Raw genomic sequence first — 21171 nt, 5'->3', positions numbered from 1 at the left:
AAATTAAAACAAATATAAATAATATCTTGAATAAAATTTAAATTAAGAATTCACATGTTTGCAAGGGTGGGACTTGAATTGGGGGATTTCAAAGTTCTCATAGCATTATTCTGGCAAAATCAAGAAATTGGAGGATATTTATACTAATTAATACTCAATATTATCAAATTAAGAGGATGTTTAGAATGTGATTCTAACGTTTGGTATGTAAAAATTGGTTTACCTTCTTTTGAATGTAATATTTTCTTAGTGTTTGGTATAATAGAAAGTAGTCACTTTCTTGGGAATTTAATTAGTTGGAAAGTGATTCTTATATTTAATTTGTGTTTCTAGTCAAATGTCATGCATGAGATAACATTGAAGTAAAGATTTATAACGTTCCTATGTGGTATGAAGATTTTCATCATTCAGCTGATGATAAGCAATAATATCATTTCAAAGACAAGCATTTATTGTCGGCGGGTTAAATCGCAAAACAAACTGTGTTGCTAGTGCATCCCAAGAAGTAATTGATCCAGCAGATAGTTCAAAAAACCAAGTACGGGCTTTTCCCTGTAAGGAATAAGGAAATAATTGTATCTTCAAGGCATCATCAAGAACACCTTGTTGACTAAAGGAAACACAGATCAATAAAAAGGATTTAAGATGTTCTCTCGCATCTTCATGTGGCAGCCCAGCATATTGTCCATTAGAATTCAGTATTTGAAACATTACTGGCTTGAGTTCAAAATTCCCAGCTTGGATTGCTGGCCTAACTACTCCTGGTTGTAAATCATCCAAAATAGGTACTACAAAATCTCGTATAGTCCTATTTTGTATGCGAGCATCTTGCAGCAACAATAGGTTATTAACATTTTGCTGTTGCATCGGGGGTATGGTTGCATTGTTCCTTGGTAGAGCCATATTTCTTTATTCTCGAAGTCTACTCCGAACAGTCCTTTCAATTTCTATATCAAAATTGGCAAGAAAATCTTACTTGCTTCGGGTCATAAAACACCTAAATTGAAGTTAAAAAATTAGCAGCAAAGAAAAACCAGTTAGTGAATACTAAATATTATATAAGGAAAATAAAATGCAAAAACACACAAAAACAATAATAAACATCAAACAAACGCCATCCCCGACGACAGCGCCAAAAACTTGATCGGCTGTTTAATGTCACAGCAATAATGTGCAAGCGTACACTGTCGATGCAGGTATAGTAGACAGATGTGAGTCTGTCGGATATCGATCCCACAGGGATGATAGTCTTTTGTCTATTAATATCAGTGTAACAACTAAATAGAAACAAGATAAATTGTGAGAATAGTTGTCAATGCAATAACTTGAAAACAATAAAATAAAATATGACAAAGATAAATTGGGATCCCCAACATGAATCTTCAGCAGAATACTAAGTGCTCACAAGGTATAAAGAGATAGGTGATTGTCAAGGCAATAAAATTCAATGTATATCTTACCCAGCATCACTCCTCTATTTAATCTAAAACTTAAACATACATACTAACCGCACCTTCCAATGATGGCAATACATCACTATTAAGAACAAGTGAACTAAATTCCTCTAATCATCACTCAACTTCCGTTGTAATGCTTGTTGGCTCAAACTGTCACTACACTTTCCAGTGTCAGTGACTGAAATAACACTTTCATGTTAAAAAAATTCAAACCCCAAGATTAAACAATAAAAGCAAGATTAGATAAGATAACATTTCACCAAGAATTCATGTGTACTTTTATACAAACAGAAAATTGAGAGTAATCACCAGTATCTAGAAAGAAATAAGAAAGAATCGAGTAGAGAATTCTATTCCTAGACAACTCGACTGAATCTCTCTATTCCCTCTTGTTTCGCACTTAGGTCTCCTCATCAGAAGCTAGTCTGCATTTGATTTTCACGTTGGCTCGCCTGTGAGAGGCTTAAGCTGTCATGGCCAAAAGCTTCAAGGTAGGATGATGAAGATGATAATCCGGAAAAAAAAAGCTCTCATTTTCTTCTCACGTCTACCTTTTATGTCCTCCTCCAACAGTACAGGTGCTCTTTCCACAGAATTATTCTATCCTTGTATGTACAAGTTGGTTATACCAAACTGGATAGCTCATGCAATTTTAGTTCTTATCCGAACAGTTGTTAGGTGCGGCAACGATTCTGGAAGCAATTTGGACTTATGCAGTGACATTAATGCAATAAGATAGCAAAATTAAAGATAAAATAGGCTAGGATTCACTGAGTTATAAAATGCAATTTACTAAACAAAAAATGCTAAAATATATGCTAAGGATAACTAAATGGAAACAATTTAACCAATAAGTAAGGAGAAAAACTTATGTTCTTTCTAGTGCTATCAATGATTTATTCTGTTATGTATAAGCATGTGTAATATTTGTTACACGAGCATGCATGATATGTTAATGTTAATATCTGTTAATCTGTTTTATCTGATATTCTATCTGTATTTGGCTATGGGGTGGGAATTGTATTATGAGGAGAAAGTGTTTTGTGTGAGGTGATATCTCGCCATTATACTAGCAGCATTGCTGCAACTACTCTGAAAAGTGTCGTATAGACACTACATGGTGTGTAAGGCTGGGTTGGTGTTTTAAACCTCACATGGTATGTTGGGATGATCGGAGTTGGTTTATAAAGGTTGGGGGTAGGATTATGCTTATTTGTATATGTATGATTCTGTATAATTCTGATTCTGTAAAAGATTTACATCTGTGTCTGTTCTGCCATGAGTTTGAATCTAAATTTTCTATTTATATACGTGTTACACATTGAGTTACCAAAACTCACTCTCTGTTTTTCTGTTCTGTTCAGGTAACCCTTAGACTTAGGTGGGTCGGTGCAACAGAAGCTTAGATGTGACCACTTTTCTGTAAAATTTCATTTTCATAAAATTTGTTTAATTTTCTGGTTTTTGAGAGTTTTGTAATTTTGGGACTCTCCGGACTTTTTAAGTCTATTTTTGGTTTCAAATTTTATTTTAGTTTTCTAGCATAACAACTGATAAAAGGTTTTTCTGAAAATGAAAACTTTTCTGAAATAACAGTTTTGAAGAAACAGTTTGATTTGCCAAAATATTACGTTGTTTCAAAGAAACAATTTGATATAACGTTTTAAGAAACTTCGCTGCAAAATACTCGTTTTAAATTGAAGGACGTAAACGATCAATGATTTTAAATCAAATAAGTATATCAATAAGTTTTCTCAAACAAATTGGATTCACTAAGTAACAACGGTTACGTTAATAAGGAAGATGGTTTTTCTAATATTCTTCGTAACACTTTTGAATTTGTCCATAACTTCTAAGCCGGGTTTAAGGTGTTATATTTAGTGGTATCAGAGTTAAGTTACAAAAACTCTGGCTTTAAATTTTGGGTTCAAAATTTTGTTTGTCAAAACGATTTTTGAGTATTTACTTTTAATCTGAAAGTAAGTATATGGTACACCGAGTCTTCGGCACCGATTCTGTAAGTACTTCTAACGTAGAAATACTTTAGCTAGAAACTCTAAAATGACTAAAACTACATTTAGTTAGTTAGAGACTAAAATTTCTGAACTTTCGAAAACTACTTCTGATAATTATTTGAAGCATAAAATATTGCTAATGTATACTGAAACTGATAAATAAAACTTCGTAATATAGATAAAAATTTGAATACGATGAGTGCTCGCAAAACACGTGGTCGTGGTACTCGTGGGCGCGGTGGGCACCGTAGAGTGACTCAAGCTGAGTTGTCCTTGATGGGCAGTATGCCTAATCTGGATACGAGCAAGACACCAGCTACACTTACTGTTGATATTAAGTCTCAAAGTCGCTTGGATGGGGACGACACATTATCCCAAGCCATGCTTAAAGTATTAGAGAGGGTCACTGGGCCCTATTTTGGTTCAAGGAGTTATGAGTCGATAACTGATTGACTCCGGTCTAATGGTGCTGAACTATTTAGAGGCATCACTAGAGTCACCATGATGGTGGCTGAATACTAGTTGAAGGCTATCGAGAGGATAGTGAATGATACTGACTACACCCCTGAGCAGAAATTAAAGGGTGCAGTATCTCTGCTTCACGATTAGGATTTACTAGTGATGGTTATCGGTTGTGGAGGGTATTCAGCCGGATCGAATAAATTGGGAGTATTTTAAGATCACCTCTAGAAGAAATATGTGGGGGCTAGTTATGTAGATGCTCGCAGACATGAGTTCATGAACCTTACTCAGGGGGATAGGACTGTGGCCGAGTATGGAGCTGAATTTTTAAGATTGAGCCATTACACTCGTAGGATGGTGGCGCCTGAGTTTGAAAAATGCGTCCGTTTTGAGAATGGTCTAAGAGACGGTCTGAGTTCTGATAGCTCCGTGGAGGGAGCAAAAGTTCGTCATTTTGGTGGATAAAGTGAAGATCGTCGAAGAGGTTAAGCGCATTGAGCGCCAGAACAGAAACCGTGAGAGAGGTAAGAATAAGAGAGATTCGGAGCCTTTTAGTTCTGTTTAGAGGCCTAAGAAACGGGTTAGACCTTATGGGCCTTCTAGAGTTGGTGTTTTAGTTGCTCCTATTGTGGCCCAACCTTGCAATGACTGTGGTAGAGATCATCCGGGCAAGTGTAGGAGAATATTAGGAACATGTCTACGATATGGGTCAATGGAGCATCGTATTAGAGATTGCCCATAGCATTCTAATCAGATGCAAACTCCAGTTTCAGGTTTTGTTCAGTCTTAGAGAGTAGTTCAGCAGTCGCCTAAAGGCCGTGGTCTGGCCAGGAGTGGTAGTGGAATGGGTAGAGGATAGAGAGCACCGGGCAAAAATGCTATTAGACTGAGGTGAGGTAGCTTGCGCTGGTATATGCTGCTCGACGTCATGCGGATAGATATGCTACTGATGTAATTACGGGTACATTCTTTATTTTTGATGCCCCTTATTTTGCACTAATAGACATAGGGTCAACACACTTCTGTGCAACTAGTTTTGTTTCGGTAAACTTAAGGATTCCTGTTGAGAGTTCTTTTAGTGAGATTTCTGTACTGACTCTATTAGGTCAATCTATTCGGGTAAATAGACTATATAAGAATATATTGTTGGAAGTACAATGGATTGTGTTTTCGACTAATCTGACGGAGCTACCGTTTAAAAAATTTGATTTGATTCTGGGTATGGACTGACTTGTTGAGCATCAAGTTAGTTTAGATTGTGCTACTAAGAGGCTAGTTCTAAGATCTGAAAGGGATATGGAAGTGATTATGATCGACGAGCGTCGAGATTACTTATCCAATGTGATCTCCGCTCTTGTGGCTGAAAAACTGGTTTGGAAAGAGTGTGAAGCGTATCTAGCTTTTGTAAGTGATTCATTTTTTGTGGACTCTTTTGTTGGGAACATCAGAACAGTTAAAAAATTTCTAGATGTTTTCCCTGAAGAATTACTAGGTTTACCTTCGAGTCGGAAAATTGAGTTCGGTATTGAACTTCTACCAGGTACAGCTCTGGTGTCCATCGCTCATTATCGTATAACACCAAAGGAGTTTATGGAGCTAAAAGTTCAGCTTTAAGAACTTTTGGATTGTGGATTCATCCGTTCTAGTGTGTCTCTGTGGGAGACACCGATTTTGTTTGTAAAGAAAAATGATGGTACCATGAGAATGTGCATCGACTGCCGACAGTTGAATAAGCTAATTGTGAAAAGTAAGTACCCACTTCCGAGGATCGACGACCTGTTTGATCAGTTTCATGAGGCTTCAATATTCTCCAAGATAGATCTCTATTCTAGGTATCATCAGCTTAAGGTTAAGGAAGTTGATGTCTATAAAATTGCTTTTAAGACTCGTTATGGGCATTATGAGTTCCTAGTCCTGCCCTTTGGTTTAACGAATGCTCCGGCTATATTCATGGATTTGATAAATCGAGTTTTCCAGTCGTATTTGGATCAGTTCATTATAGTTTTCATCGACGACATTCTAGTATACTCTAAGACCAAAGATGATCATGATGAGCATTTTAGAGTAGTTGTTCAAATACTTCAAGAGAAAAAACTCTACACTAAGTTGAGCAAGTGTGAATTCTAGTTGAGGTAAGTAATGTTTTTAGGGTATGTGGTTTCTTCTGAGGGGATCTGAGTTGATCCTAGAAAGCTTGAGGCTATACTTGATTGGAAATAGCCTAAGAACATTTTTGATATCTGCAGTTTTTTGGGTCTTGCGGGTTACTATCGTAGGTTTGTAGAGGGGTTCTCATTAATTGCAGCTCCTCTAACTAAGCTGTTGCAATAGAACGTCACTTTTATCTGGGCTGAAGAGTAACAATCGAGATTTGAGAAGCTCAAATCTGTTTTGACTCAGACTCTTGTTCTGATACAGCCTGAATCTGGTAAAGAGTTCGTGGTATATAGTGATGCATTGCATGTCGGTTTGGGATAAGTTCTAATGTAATATGATAAATTTGTGGCTTATGCGTCCCAATAACTTAAGTCACACGAGGGGAATTATCCGACTCATGATTTCGAGTTGGCCGTCGTGGTTTTTCCCTTAAAGATTTGGAGGTACTATCTGTATAGTGAGAAGTGTATCATCTACACCGATCACAAGAACCTTAAGTACATTAGGCAGCGTAGATGGATTGAACTACTTAAGGATTACGATTGCACTATAGCGTATCATCCTTGTAAGGCTAATGTGGTGGCCGACGCTCTTAGTCATAGAACAATGTCTGATTTGATGGTGATGTTTACTCGGCTAATTCTGTTTAATGATTAGAGTCTGCTAGCCAAATTGTAGGTTAAACCGACTTGTATCGATTAGATTCAAGATAAACAGTTAGGAGATGATTCTTTGGTTCTGCGTTTTCGTCAGGTAGAGGATGGTAGTACGTCTGACTTTGAGCTGAATAGTGATGGGATTCTGTGTTTTCGAGGACAGGTTTGTGCACCGAATGACTCTGATTTGAGACAGTCTATTTTGAGGGAAGCGCATAGTTGCCCATATACTATGCATCTCGGTGGAAATAAGATGTATTAGGATCTTCGTGAACTGCATTGGTGGCCAAGTTTGAAATGAGAGGCAACAAATTTTGTTTCCCGTCGTCTGACGTGCCAGCAAGTTAAGGCTGAGCATTAATTACCTTCTAGTTTGCTTTAACCCGTTAAGATTCCCTTATAGAAATAGAAACATGTGACTACAGACTTTGTTAGTGGGTTTCCCTTAACACCTACTAAGAAGGATTCTGTATGAGTCATCGTGGATTTGTTTACCAAGTCTATCCACTTATTCCAGTTCGAATTGATTATTCTCTTCAGAAGTTGGCCAAGCTATATACATTGCTGAGATTGTGAGACTTCATGGGATTATGGTTTCGATAATTTTAGATAGGGAATCCTCGTTTCATCTTTTGGTTTTAAAGGAAGCTTCATGAGGCTTTGAGCTCAAAATTGGATTTCAGTACTGCGTTCCATCCTCAAACAGATGGTCAATCAGGAATGGTGATTCAGATGCTGGAGGATATGCTTCGGAGTTGTGTGATTGATTTTCGTGGTAGTTGGGAAAATTTTCTACCATTAGCCAAGTTCACCTACAATAATAGTTTTCAGTCTAGCATTCAGAAGGCACCTTACTAGGCCTTGTATGTTCGTAAGTGTCATACCTCACTGTGTTGGATTGAGTTGGGTGAACAGCGAGTTTTTAGTTTTGAGTTGGTTTCTAAAATTGAAAACAAAGTTAGACTGATTCGGGATCATCTTAAGACGATTTCTGACAGGCAGAAGTCCGATGCAGTTTTAAAAAGGAGAGATATTGAGTACTCTGTGGGTGATTACGTATTCCTTAAGGTATCTCCATGAAAGAAGGTTTTACAGTTTGGACGTAAGGGCAAGTTGAGCCCTATGTTCATTGGGCCGTATCGAATTTTGAAGCCTGTGGGACCGATTACTTATAAGCTAGAACTGCTTCCGAAACTAGACCATATCCATGATATGTTTCACGTATCCATGTTGAGGCGATATCGGTCTGACCCATATCATGTTGTGTCTGTTGAGGAGATTGATGTTAGACTAGATTTGACGTTTGAGGAGGAGCCAATTTAGATTCTGGATCGAGATGTGAAAGTTTTGAGAAGAATATCTATTCCATTGGTGAAGGTTCTGTCGCGGAATCATGGCACAGAGTAAGCCACGTAGGAACCTGAAGACTCAATTTGTCAGCAATATCCACATTTGTTTGAGTCAGGTAAATTTCGAGATCAAAATTTCTTTTAAAGGGGTAGAGTTGTAATGTCCTGACTTCTTAATTTTTGTTTTTACAAGCTCTGTCATAATTAAGTATCTGTATCAATGGTTAAATGCCTTAATTCTGTGTCGGAAGTCTCGGGTTTGAGTCTCATTTCAAGTGTATTGTTCCTAAGTCTATCTAATTTTGGATAAAATATGTTTTGAAGTCAAAATAATTTTGGAGTGTTTTTTTTATTTTATTTATTTTAAATAAAAATGAGTTTGTTGGAAAACAAAATAGAATAATAGGATAATATTAATAATATAGATACTATCATTAAATTAGGTAGTTATTTTATGTTTTTTTGGGTTTTATTTATTTATTTTTAATTAATTAATTATTAAAAAAACCCAAAACCCACGTTTCCCATTATTTCATTAAGTCACGCCATAATTGAGATTTTCAAAGAAAAAAGAAATTTTGCTTTCTGGTGTTCTTCTGTTCATCCGTCCCTTCAATTGTGTTTGGAAATTTTTCTTCAAAAATTGGATTGATATTCGTGGGTCTTCCTTTTTGCTTCTATTAGGTAACATATTAATTAGTTTTTTATTGTTTAATTTGAAGGGTTTGAGGTGCGATAGGTGTTGTGAAATTTGGTTATTGATGGTAATTAGTTCATTGCATTTAGGAGAGAGTCGGGAGACGTTGGTCACTCTTGCAGCATCGTAATTTCACGGGGTTGTAGTTTGAATATCGGTAAGAGTATGAAAGGGTGTTAACATTATTAGTGAGTTCGATTCTTAGCTATTTTGTACCTAAGTGCTGCAATTAATCATTTTGTTTGATGTATTTAGGTCTCGGGAGTTCTGTGGTTGTGTTCTTGTCGAAATTGAGCTAGGTGTATAACGAGAAACTCAAAAAATAGCAATTGGCGAAAGCCAAAGATTAAGCCTGTCGACGCCACACGGCTGTGTGCCTAATCGTGTGGTAGGCCATGTGCGACACACAGCCGTGTGGACCACATGAGCAAGGCAATTTGGGGCGTGTGAACCCAAATTTCAAAATTTTTCCCTAGGGTTGTACATGTCGTCTCGATCGACTGTGGGCCTTCCATAGGGTCAATATGTGTGGTATAAGCTCTAAAGCATGAAATCTGCTACTCTGTTAGATTGAAATTGACGTAAATAACATTTATATGAGTATTATGAAATACGATATATATGATCTGTTTTGTTATGTATAAGCATGTGTAATATCTGTTACACGAGCATGCATGATATGTTAATTCTGACATCTATTAATCTGTTTTATTTGATATTCTATTTGTATCTGGCTATTGGGTGGGAATTGTATTATGAGGAGGAAGAGTTCTGTGTGAGGCAATATCTCGCCATTATATTGGCAGCATTGCTGCAACTACTCTAAAAAGTGTCATATAGACATTACGCGGTGTGTAAGGCTGGGTGGGTGTTTTAAACCTCACATGGTGTGTTGGAATAGTCAGAGTTTGTGTGTAGAGGATGGGGCTAGGATTATGCTTATTTGTATCTGTATGATTATGTATAATTCTGATTTTGTAAAAGATTTACATCTGTGTCTGTTCTGCCATGAGTTTGAATCTGAATTTCTGTTTATATACGCGTTGCACACTGAGTTGCCAAAACTCACTCTCTATTTGTCTGTTCTGTTTAGGTGACCCTCAAACTTAGGTGGGTCGATGCGACGGAAGCTTAGATGTGACCACTTTTCTGTAAAAATTCATTTTCATAAAATTTGTTTAATTTTTTAGTTTTTGAGAGTTTTATAATTTTGGGACTCTCCGGACTTTTTGGGACTGTTTTTGGTTTCAAGTTTTATTTTTGTTTTCTAGCATAACAACCGATAAAATGATTTTTATAAAAACGACAACTTTTCTGAAATAACGGTTTTCAAGAAACAATTTAATTTGCCAAAATATTACGTTTCAAAGAAACAATTTGATATAACGTTTTAAGAAACTCTGCTGCAAAATACTTGTTTTAAATTGAGGGACGTAAACGATCAACAATTTTAAATCAAAAAAGTATATCAATAAGTTTTTCAAACAAATCGGACTCACTAAGTAACAATGGTTACGTTAACAAGGAAGATGGTTTTTCTAATATTCTTCGCAACACTTCCGGATTCGGCCATAACGTCTAGGCCGGGTTTGGGGTGTTACAATAAAATTATCAATTTGTCACAATTTGTATTGATATTATTAGTAAAATTGAAATGCATATTATAGTAAACCAGAAGTTTACTGCTGCAAATGCATTTACTACTTGAGGTGACCAGTTAGACCATCCTGAATCATATATGATGCAAAAATTAATTGAGAATTCATATGGACATTCATTAAAGAACCAGAAGATTCTTTAATTTAAAGAATTCTCATTTGTTGCTTGTTCTTAATGAAAATTGATTACTAGAAACTCACTAGCTAAAGTTGAGATTTAATGTCTTACATTTCTAAAATGAATATGGGCCCATTCATCCACCATGTGGATGGTTTTGATATTATATGATTTTGGCAAATGCATCTACAAAATAATCACATATGTGTTATCAACTTGTAACCTGTCATTTGCAAGATTGCTTGTTTAAATAATTAATTTCAGATTATGCAATTAAAACAATTCATATTGCTAAAGCTGATGAGTTTATATCACAGTCTTTTATTGATTGAGTTTGAAAAACTTTCGTAAAAACTTGTTATTTATGTGCATAATGGTTTAAAGAAATTATTGATTGAACTTATCTGATTAATATTTAAACCATTACTTATGAGAACTAATCTTCGTATTTCAACATGAGATTATGTTGATTTACGTGTTGTATGTATCAAGCCAATAAATTATAAATACTCCCCATTACAATTAATTTTTAGTCAAGAGCTAAATATTTCTCATCTTTGAATTTTTGTATGTGCGTATATGTTTCAATTGCTCCACCACAACGCATAAAGATGAGTGAATCCTCAAAGAAAATTTGAGAATATATATTAATTATAAGTCTCATTGTATTATTAGATGTTTTGAATGTATTAGAGATTCAATTATGATATGATCTGTGATTACTATTTTGATTTGATAGTTATCCTGACATTAGGAGGAGAAAAATAATAGTTGAATGAAATCGCTGCTTGTAATAAGTTATCATTATCTAGATCCTCATAGAGAATAATTTGAATCAGAAGTTCAAAAAGGATAACTCACTTTATTACAAGTTAATTGTCAGATGTATTTACAAACTTAATGAGAATAACCAAGTGTTATATACCATCTAATATTTTAATTTGAATCAAAGCCCCATTAGGACAATCAGTCAGAATAAATGATAGATTGATCGGTTTCAAAGATGAAAATTCTTCTAGATGGTCATATAGTGGAGGTGAATACTCTAGAAGAGACCAAAGACATAACTAATAACTAAAACTCCAAAAGAGATTCAGGTACCTGAATCTGAAAATTAAAATAGTGAAAATAAGATATCTCGATAAGTTATGTCATTTCGAGAAAATGTGGAACCGATAATAAAACTGGTCGACAATGGTTTTGCATGCTATATTATTGTTGAAATAATGAAATAAAAGGAGGATCTTGAATAAATCTATTGAGAAATATAAATTTGGAATAGATTGGTCAAAATAGAAAGACACAACTCAAGTACAATTAAATTTGTGGAGTTTTTGGACCAGTAGTCTAAATATCTAAAGGTATAAAGCCAATGAGGGTACAAATGAAGTAGTTTTGCAAAAACGGAATAAAATATGAAGTTTTTGTTGAGTCCTAACATTGATTATGAAAAGATATAATATTCTTTTGTTGTGGATACAATAACCTTTAGATATATTATTTAAGTGACAGTTCATAAAATATTTAACTTGCGTCTAATGGTTATTGTTATAACCTTTTATGAATCACTATATAGTAAAGTTTATATTAAAATCCTTGAAGGATTTAGAATACTAGAAGCATATTGAAATTCTTGAGAAATTGTTTATTTATATGAATTGAAATAATTTGAACATATGTGTTAAATTTGACTTAGTGAATAGTAGTTGAAGGAGAATTATAAAATGATGCAAAATACCTAATTGTGTTTTTATAGAAGAAACATGATTAAAGTTTGCTATGATTATTGTTGAAACTCCTAAAGAAATCAAAATATATTTTCCCAAAAATTTCCCTCACTCATGACTTTCAAAAAAATGGTGATACAAATGCTTAGCAAATACATTCAAATAGTCATTTGAAAAACTAGTATTCAAGGTTGAATACTTAAAATATGAGAAAGCATGTGATGTTTTCATGAAAGGGAGTAAATACATGTTGTACTCTTTTTCCCTTAATCGAGGTTTTATCCCATTGAGTTTTCCTGGTAAGGTTTTTAATGAGGTAGCATATTTGCGTGTTATAGATGTATTCTTTTTCCTTTATTAGGAAATTTTAGATTAATATGGTAGAGATATTGGATCGGTTCGAAAATTTACATTCACAACAAGTACAATTATATTAATAAATTCAACGGTTGAATCGTTAAAATATTAATAATATAAGTAGTTATAAAATATATGAAAGTAATTTAATTTTCATCCTATGCACTTTTCAAAAATATAAAATGATAATACACCCACACTTTGTATAATACTTTTACCGATATGTGAAACTATGGGTCAACTCTGTTGACCAGTAGAGGGAGATTTGTTGTTGGTGTGAGTAAGGGGAGATTTTAAGAGCAAACTAATGCCAATTTTACTCAGAGGGAGACATTTAAAAATAAGGGTACCATCTCACACTTTGCATCCAAGTGGGTGATCACTTGACTCACATTTCCCACATAAAATAATATAAACATGATTTCCGTATTTAGGTCCCACTAACATGAAAATATCCATTTAACATTATTAAGCTAAAGCCCCACCAAAAAAATTGTAACCAAACAATTATTATATCACGTGATAAAATTTTTGAGATGGACAATAATTGAATAGGTAACTTGAAGTTCGGATTCTTTTCTTTTCTTTTTAATATTTATTATAAGTTTAATTTATTTTTCACAAACTATATATGATTATCTACCCCAAAGTCAAATTTGAGTTGTTTATTTATTACTTAAAATTGTGACATGAAGACATCATTCTTTAAAAAAATAAAATAAAATCTAATTAAGTTTGTTTGTTGAGATATTGTTGCAACTTGCAAGAGAAAGGAACCCCCTCTTTTATTTTTTTGGTAGAGAAGATGCAACTGATTGCAACTTTAACATTCTTAATTATTACAACATAACCACTCCATATTAAATTTTAATATATAGTATTTATTTAAATTTATTAATTTTTAAATTAAAAAATAAAAGTAGAAGAATTAAATTTTAAAAGTTAAAAAAGCAATAAGCACAGATTGCATAACTAAACCATAAAACGAGAAAGAAGAAAATTCTCTCCCTTTTAAAGCTTCCTCATCTTTCATCTTCCCCCACCCCCTAAATTCCCAAATATTGAATCTTGTTTTTCTAAATATGGAAGACCTGAGCTTCATTGTGGGTGTTATAGGTAAATTTGGAAAACATCAATTTCATTTTGTCGTCATATATATATATTTACTTTCTCTAACAATTCATACATGTTTGACTGTTAAAAGTTGTACACATATGTTGTCCTTCATGCAGGCAATGTCATCTCAGTTCTGGTTTTTCTTTCTCCAGTGTAAGAACTTCAAAATCTAAGAAAGATGGTGCTTTTGTGATTTGGTTCCGTCTGTTGATCTTGTTGTTTATGAGTGTTTTTATTTTTGAAGTGGAACGTTTTGGAGGATAGTGAAGAATGGATCAACGGAGGATTTTGAGAGTCTTCCTTACGTTTGCACATTGTTGAGTTCAAGCTTGTGGACTTACTATGGAATCACAAAGCCTGGGGCTTACCTTGTTGCCACTGTGAATGGCTTTGGCATCCTGGCTGAAGCTGTCTATGTTGTTTTGTTCCTGATATATGCACCCAGAAAGATGAGGGTATAATATTTTTATATATATTCTAAACAAGTTATAGTGGGATGCAGATGGGGTTAATGAATGGAATGAAAATGCAGGTGAAGACTGGGATTTTGGTGGGGATATTAAATGTGGGGTTCCTAGCAGCAGCTATCTTGGTTACTCATTTAGCATTGGAAGGAGACACTCGAATCGATGCAATAGGGTTCATGTGTGCTGGGCTTAACATCATCATGTATGGTTCCCCTTTAGCTGCCATGGTAAGTTTATACCTAACATTCAATCCCCTTTCATTCTCTTCTAACTTTTTATCTGTTAATAGAGAGGGACCGAAAACATAAAGATTAATTGTTGTTTTTCTCCCTTAATATTGGATCTGTTTTATCTATTAACAAGGTACATAATTATACTTTTAATAATTGGTTCAAGTTTTAACTACTTTTCTACAAGTAGTGCAAAAAGATAAGAATTGATTACCACAGGTGTCAAATATTTATGCCTGTGACGCTGCTTGCATTTGCTCCTCATGTTTTAGGGTCATGGGGGACCCTTTTGCAACAATAGATTTCTTCTCTTGGACTTTTCTACTAGGATTTATTTTTGTATAAAATTTTCAGAAAACGGTAGTGACAAGCAAAAGTGTAGAATACATGCCATTTTTTCTGTCGTTTTTCCTGTTCTTGAACGGAGGAATTTGGGCATTCTATGCATTGCTGGAGCACGACATTTTCCTTGGGGTAATATATCTCTTCCTCTGAAACATTACAATATATATTCAGCATTCATTTTAATTTTATGTTTGGTTGATTAATTATATAGGTACCAAATGGGATAGGTTTTCTACTTGGAACAGCACAACTTATTCTGTATGCCATTTTTCGCAAAGCAAGGCCATCAAACGACACCATTTCTCAAGGATTACTGGAACAAGGTTTTCAAAAGTAGTCCCAATCCCGCCATTCTCATTACTTCTTTGCTTCGCAATTTTTTATTTTTTTGGTTTAATAAATATTATGATGTGGTAGACTGTATGTGCCATACTGTTTGCTCAAAGTATTTCTATATTTTAGAGATTTTGGTTTCATTATCACTTTATATTCTTTAGCAGCTTCAAGATACATATTTAGGTTCTCTTTAGAATTCAAAGTGTTAATATCCTATGAATTATTAATATGATGCAAAATTAATTACTATATTTAAACTATTTTTCTTACCTGTATGAATTAATTTTGTAAGAATAAGTTTCCATAATTTTTTTAAAAAAAATAAGTTTAAAATCATTTTTTGTTTCAATTTTTTTACTTTATACTAATGTAAAGGATTTTAAAATAGATGTATATACCGGACTGCTTACATCATTGGTTTCTGATGCAATCATTTTAATTTAGTTTTTAAAACTCTATTAGATTAAAATAAAAGAGGATAAAGTTAAATCATCTCAATTATTATTGGACTAAAAAATAAGAAAAAAAAGTTGCAAAGGATAAGATTGAAAAATCAAATCTCAAATCTATTAGATGTTATATCTTAATTTTGTGAGATAATTTTATGCTGGATTCCCACATGTTAGATTTTTTTTATATATAAAATGTAATATTTCATTATAATTTAATAAACATTTATTAATAAAACAGGGGAATTATAGTCGTGTATGGACATAAATAAGGAAATAATTAGTTCTTAAGTAGTTACTTGTTGTTCAATTATCTTACTTACCTTCTCGCACATCAACAATAATATATTTGAAGGTTTAATTACAAACTATATATTATTCATAATGTCTATATTACTTAATTTAGAAAAAAGGAAAAAAATAGTCAAACTTTGTTAAAAAATATAAATATGAAAATTTTATAAGAATTTTTTTCATAAAATAATTTGGAGACAACAAAGCATAAAAATTATTTCCACAAATATTAATTTGGAATAAAGAATCATAAACTTTTCGTCAAGAATTACTCAAATTTGACATGCATGATTTATATGAAAATATTATAAAATATAATGGTTAGATCGTTAAAATATTAACCATATAAATAATACAAAAGTGTGTAAAACTACTTTAATTTTTACACTGTGTAAGTGGATCCCTCTAATATATTCAACGATTGATTTTTATATATATATAAAACAAATAGTTAGGAGTTTTAAATTTACATCAAATTTGGCATGCATGATCTACATGAATAGATTATAAAATATAACAGTTAGATCGTTAAAATATTAATCATATAAATAATTATGGAAGTGTGTAAAAATATTTTAATTTTTACACAGTGTAAGCAAATTCTTCCTCTAATCTTGGAGAGGGATCCACTTACATAATGTAAAAACTAAAGTAGTTTTACACATTTCCATAATTGTTTATATGATTAAAATTTTAACGATCCAACCATTGAATTTATCAATATAATTGTACTTGTCATGCATATAAAATTTTAAATTAATCTAATATCTCTATCATATCGGTCTAAAATACTCTATATATTAATATATATTCAATGGTTGAATTTCTTTTACAAAAAACAAATAGTTAAAAGTTTTAAATTTATATCAAACTTGTAACGTCCAAAAATTTAATTTTTAATTTGTTAGATTCTGCTATAATTAGTATCTACTTCAGTGGTTTAAATAGTTTGGGTGTTGGTTGGAGCTATTGGATTCAAACTCTAGCGTAAGTGATTTGGCAATTTCTTTTTTCTATTATTGTTTGAATCGACCGATGGTAGAGTTTGATTGAGTTTTAAATTGTGTAGGAAACCTGATAATTTTTTTCTTAAAAGAAAAATCAGGTTGTTTGGGTGGTTAATATCTTTTATTATTTTAATTATTTTATTTTATTTTATTTTATTTTCTAAATCCCCATAAATCAAAACAGATTGGCACGTTTTCACACCTCCCTTGTTTCTTCAATTTTCTATATATTTTTTTAATTTTTGGTTTCAAGTCTGTTACCCTTTTTCTTCTTTTCCAAATTTCACGATTTCTTAATTTGTTTCACCCTTCTTGCTTAGTTCTTTCGCACTATTATAGATTTATTATTTTCTTGATTCGATAAATTCTTTTTGTATCACTTAATCCCTGTTCTGTTGACTGCAAATCGTTAAGAGGTAAGGTTTTGATTATTTTTGTTACTCTTTTGTTGAAAATGGTCTTTGAACGTTTAAGAATTTCTAGAAATTCCATGGTTGTGGTGTTAATTCAAGTGGGTGTTATCTAATTAGTTCGATTCGTTATAAGGGACGTTCGAGAGACGATTGGTGATTTTCCAGCGACCTCAAATTCGTGTAGTTGTTGTTTGTTAAGTGGTAAGGGTTCTCAATATGTTTGGAGGTTTTAATTAGTCATGTGTGAGCGACTTTCGTGTAAATTCGCAAACCGTTACTAATTTAGGTTGTGTTAACTTTTGATTTAGCTTGTGTTAACTGTTGATTTAGTTGTGGGAGCACTTGATTGTTAATTTCACGTTAGAAAACCTCCAGGAGTGTAACAAGAAAGCCGAAAATCAATGAATGACAAAAGCCGAAAAGCAACACTGTCAACGCCACACGGCCATGTGCCAAGCCGTGTGCTGGACTGTGTGTGACATACAGTCTGGGCCATTTGGGTCGTGTGCACCACACGGATGTGTGTGAGGCCATGTGGGCCATACGGGTTGACTATTTGGGCCACACGGGCATGTGGGTCCAAAATTTTGAAATTTTCCTTAGGGTTATTCACGTCATTCCAATCAACCATGGGACTTCCGTGGGGTCGGTATGTGCTTAAATGGATTGAAATTTTTTTTAAAAATAGTCAATTGTTTGCATGAGTTTTGATATTTATTTTGTATCTGAAACGTCATATGACGAGTAACTTATGTAATGAGCTATAGGAAAACCGGTAAAAGTACGATAAATGTTCTGCATCAGTTATGATATATGTATGTACTGTGCTTATGACTAATTACTGATATCTATTAATGGGATGGGTTTTACTATGTGGAGGAAGCATATCTGAAAAGACAATAATTCGTCTATTTATCTAGCAGCGCAGTTGCAATTCTTCTGTAAGTGTCTTAAACGACACTAAATGGTGCGTAGGGTTGGATGAGTGTTTTATACCCCATATGGTGTGTTGAGATAGTCGGAGATGGTGTGTAGCGGATGAGGGTAGGAAAATATACTTGTATCTGTATTGTTTTGTTAAGACTATGTTATTGTTAAATATGTTTGATATGTTTTAACTGTTTTAAGTTAATCGTTATACACTCAATTTTGAAAACTCAATTTCTATTTAACTGATATTTTCAGGTAATCCTCAAACTTAGGCTAGTCAGTGCAACAAAAGCTCAGTTATAAAAGATCTTGCATTTATTTTAATTATTTAAATTTTGGGAATTTTGGTGTTTTGTAAATTTTGGACTTTTTGACTGCTTTGGGTTGTTTTTGAGGTTTTTATTTTTGCTTTGCATAAAATGTCGTTAAAATATTTTATTAATAAAAATAATTTTTTTCTTGTAAAAGTAACAAATTTCAAGCAATAAGGAGAGCGTTTAAAAAAATGCTATAAGAATTTTCTGCTGCAAAATTATGAGTTTTATAATATAAGCAAACAATGTTTTTAATAAAATGGCTAGACAACGAATGTTTCAACATTTTAAGAATTCAAAACGGATTTCAAAATTATATCTGAACTAAATTTTCAAACAATTACGTAACACTTCTTGATTTGGTCGTAACGTCTAGGCTAGGTTTGAGGTTTTACATTTAGTGATATCAGAGACAGGTTACAAAGCTCAGGCTGTGAAATTTTGGGTTCAAAATTGTTTTTGTGAAAATTTTTTGTCCAAGTAAAGTTTAATGATGCATGAATCTAAAAAATAATTTTGTGAAATATCGAGTCTCTGGCGCCAATCCTGTAAGTACTTCTGACTTAGAAAAATTTTAGTTTAGAAAACTCTGAAATGATTAGAACTGTACTGTGATAGTTAGAGACTGAAATATCTCTAAAACTTCTTTTAATAACTTTTGAGCATAAAAAATATGCTAATAAATATTGAAACTGATACATAAAATTTGTAATGTAGATATTATATTCAATGAGCACTCAGGGATCACGTGGATACGGTACCCGTAGGCGCGGCGGGTGCCGTAAAAGGGCTCGAGCTGAGTTATCCTCAATGGCCAGTATGCCAAATCTGGATACGAGTGAGACACCAGCTACACCTATTGCTGAGACTGGGTCTCAAAGTCGCTCGGCTAGGGACGACGCATTGTCTCAAGCCATGTTGAGAGTTTTAGAGAAGGTTGCTGGGCCTTATTCTGGTTCTGAGAGCTCTGGGTCGGTAATTGAATGACTCTGGTCAAACAATGCTGAATTGTTTAGGGGCGTCACTGAAGTCGCCCCAACTGTGGCCGAATATTGGTTGAAGGCCACAGAGAGGATTATGAATGACATCGAGTGTAGCTCTAAGCAGAAATTGAAGGGTGCAGTATCTCTGTTTCGCGATGAGGCATATCAGTAGTGGTTAACGGTTGAAGATGATACTCAACTAGATCAAATCACTTGGCATCAGTTTAAGAGTGCTTTCCAAAGTAATTATGTGAGGGCAAGTAATGTGGATGCTCGTAGATATGAGCTTATGAGTCTTACATAGGGAGATAAGACTGTGGCCAAATATGAGGTTGAATTTTTTAGATTGAGCTGATATGCTCGTGGGATGGTATCAACTGAATATGAAAAGGTGCATTTGCTTCGAGGAAGGATTGAGGGATAATCTGAGGGTTTTGATAGCTCCACATAGGGAGCGAATTTTTGCCATCTTGGTGGACAAGATGAAAATTGCTAAGGAGGTTAAGCGCGTTGAGTGCGAAAATAGAGACCGTGTGAGGGGTAAGAATAAGAGGGATTCGGAACCCTCTAATTTTGCTCAGAGGCCTAAAAACGGGCTAGATCTGATGGGCCTCCGAGAGTTAAAGTTTCAGTTGCTCCTATTATGGTTCAGCCATGTAGGGATTGTGGTAGACGCTATCCGGGTGAATGTTGAAGGAGATGTGGGTCGATTGAGCACCGTATCAGGGATTGCCCATAGCGTTATGATAAGATGCAAGCTCTAACTCCGGGATTTCTTCAGCCTCAGCAGACAGTTCAGTAGCCGCCTAGGGGCCGCGGTTTGGCCAGGGGTGGTAATGGTTTATGGAGAGGTCAGATAGCACTGGGCAAAGCTGCTAATCAGACTGAGGTGAAGTAGCTTGCACCGGTATATGCTGCTAGATGTCGTAAGGATAGGGAAGTCGCAAATGTTATCGTCGGTACGTTTTTTATTCATACTACTCCGTATTTTGCATTGATAAATATAAGACCAACACACTCCTATATAACTAGTTCTGTTTCTGTAAATTTGGAGATTCTTGTTTAGAGCAATTCTGGAGAGATTATTGTACTTACTCTGTTGGGTTAATCAATTGGGGTTAATAAATTGTATAGAAATCTACCATTGGAGACATAAAGGGTTGTGCTTTTCGCTAATCTAATAGAGTTACCATTTGGGGAATTCGATCTGATTTTGGGAACGGATTGGCTCGTGGAGCATAGTGTAATAACCCAAAATTCACGGGCATCGGAAAAGTGCAATATCGGGCCTCCATCTTAGTGAAATGGGTTCGTAAATAATTATTAGAAATATTTATGAGACTAGTCGTGTGCCTAATTAGGTTCTAATTAGGTGAATTTAGCTTAATTAAGAGTAATTAGGAAAAAGGACTAAAGTGAATAAAGGGTAAAAGTTGAATTGTAGATTAAAAGAAAATAAAAAGGACAAAAATAGAAAATAAGTCATCTAGCATAAGTTGAGGCGGCAAACAAAACAAAACAAAGATTTTTGTTTGTTTAATTAATATAAAAAATAAATTAGTTATAAATTTAATTATGTTAAATTATAATAATTATATTATAATTAATAAAATAAGGACAAGTGTATGGTGATG

At 33.8% G+C, this 21171-nt stretch overlaps 2 protein-coding genes across 3 annotated transcripts; both read left to right on the top strand.

Annotated features, from left to right (window-relative positions):
- Positions 1-5632: 5632 nt before the first annotated feature.
- On the top strand, positions 5633-7514 carry LOC107915617 (uncharacterized). Its single transcript, XM_016844755.1, has 5 exons — positions 5633-5782; positions 6353-6376; positions 6527-6712; positions 6845-6910; positions 7431-7514. The coding sequence occupies exons 1-5, from the start codon at positions 5633-5635 to the stop codon at positions 7512-7514; spliced, it is 510 nt and encodes a 169-aa protein (XP_016700244.1).
- Positions 7515-13396: 5882 nt separating this feature from the next.
- On the top strand, positions 13397-15274 carry LOC107916180 (bidirectional sugar transporter SWEET17). 2 transcript variants are annotated; one of them, XM_016845327.2, is made up of 6 exons: positions 13397-13769; positions 13886-13922; positions 14014-14224; positions 14302-14463; positions 14821-14940; positions 15023-15274. In XM_016845327.2, the coding sequence occupies exons 1-6, from the start codon at positions 13736-13738 to the stop codon at positions 15146-15148; spliced, it is 690 nt and encodes a 229-aa protein (XP_016700816.1). In that variant the 5' UTR covers positions 13397-13735; the 3' UTR covers positions 15149-15274. The 2 variants fall into 2 exon arrangements, with proteins under 2 accessions (XP_016700816.1, XP_016700817.1); XM_016845328.2 differs by lacking the exon at positions 14821-14940 and having other exon boundaries at positions 13472-13769.
- Positions 15275-21171: the final 5897 nt, after the last annotated feature.

Source organism: Gossypium hirsutum, chromosome D10 (genome assembly GCF_007990345.1).
Source record: "Gossypium hirsutum isolate 1008001.06 chromosome D10, Gossypium_hirsutum_v2.1, whole genome shotgun sequence".
NCBI classification, from domain to species: Eukaryota; Viridiplantae; Streptophyta; class Magnoliopsida; order Malvales; family Malvaceae; genus Gossypium; species Gossypium hirsutum.
The sequence above is the reverse complement of the archived record's forward strand: the minus strand, read 5'-3'. Positions and strand labels throughout refer to the sequence as shown.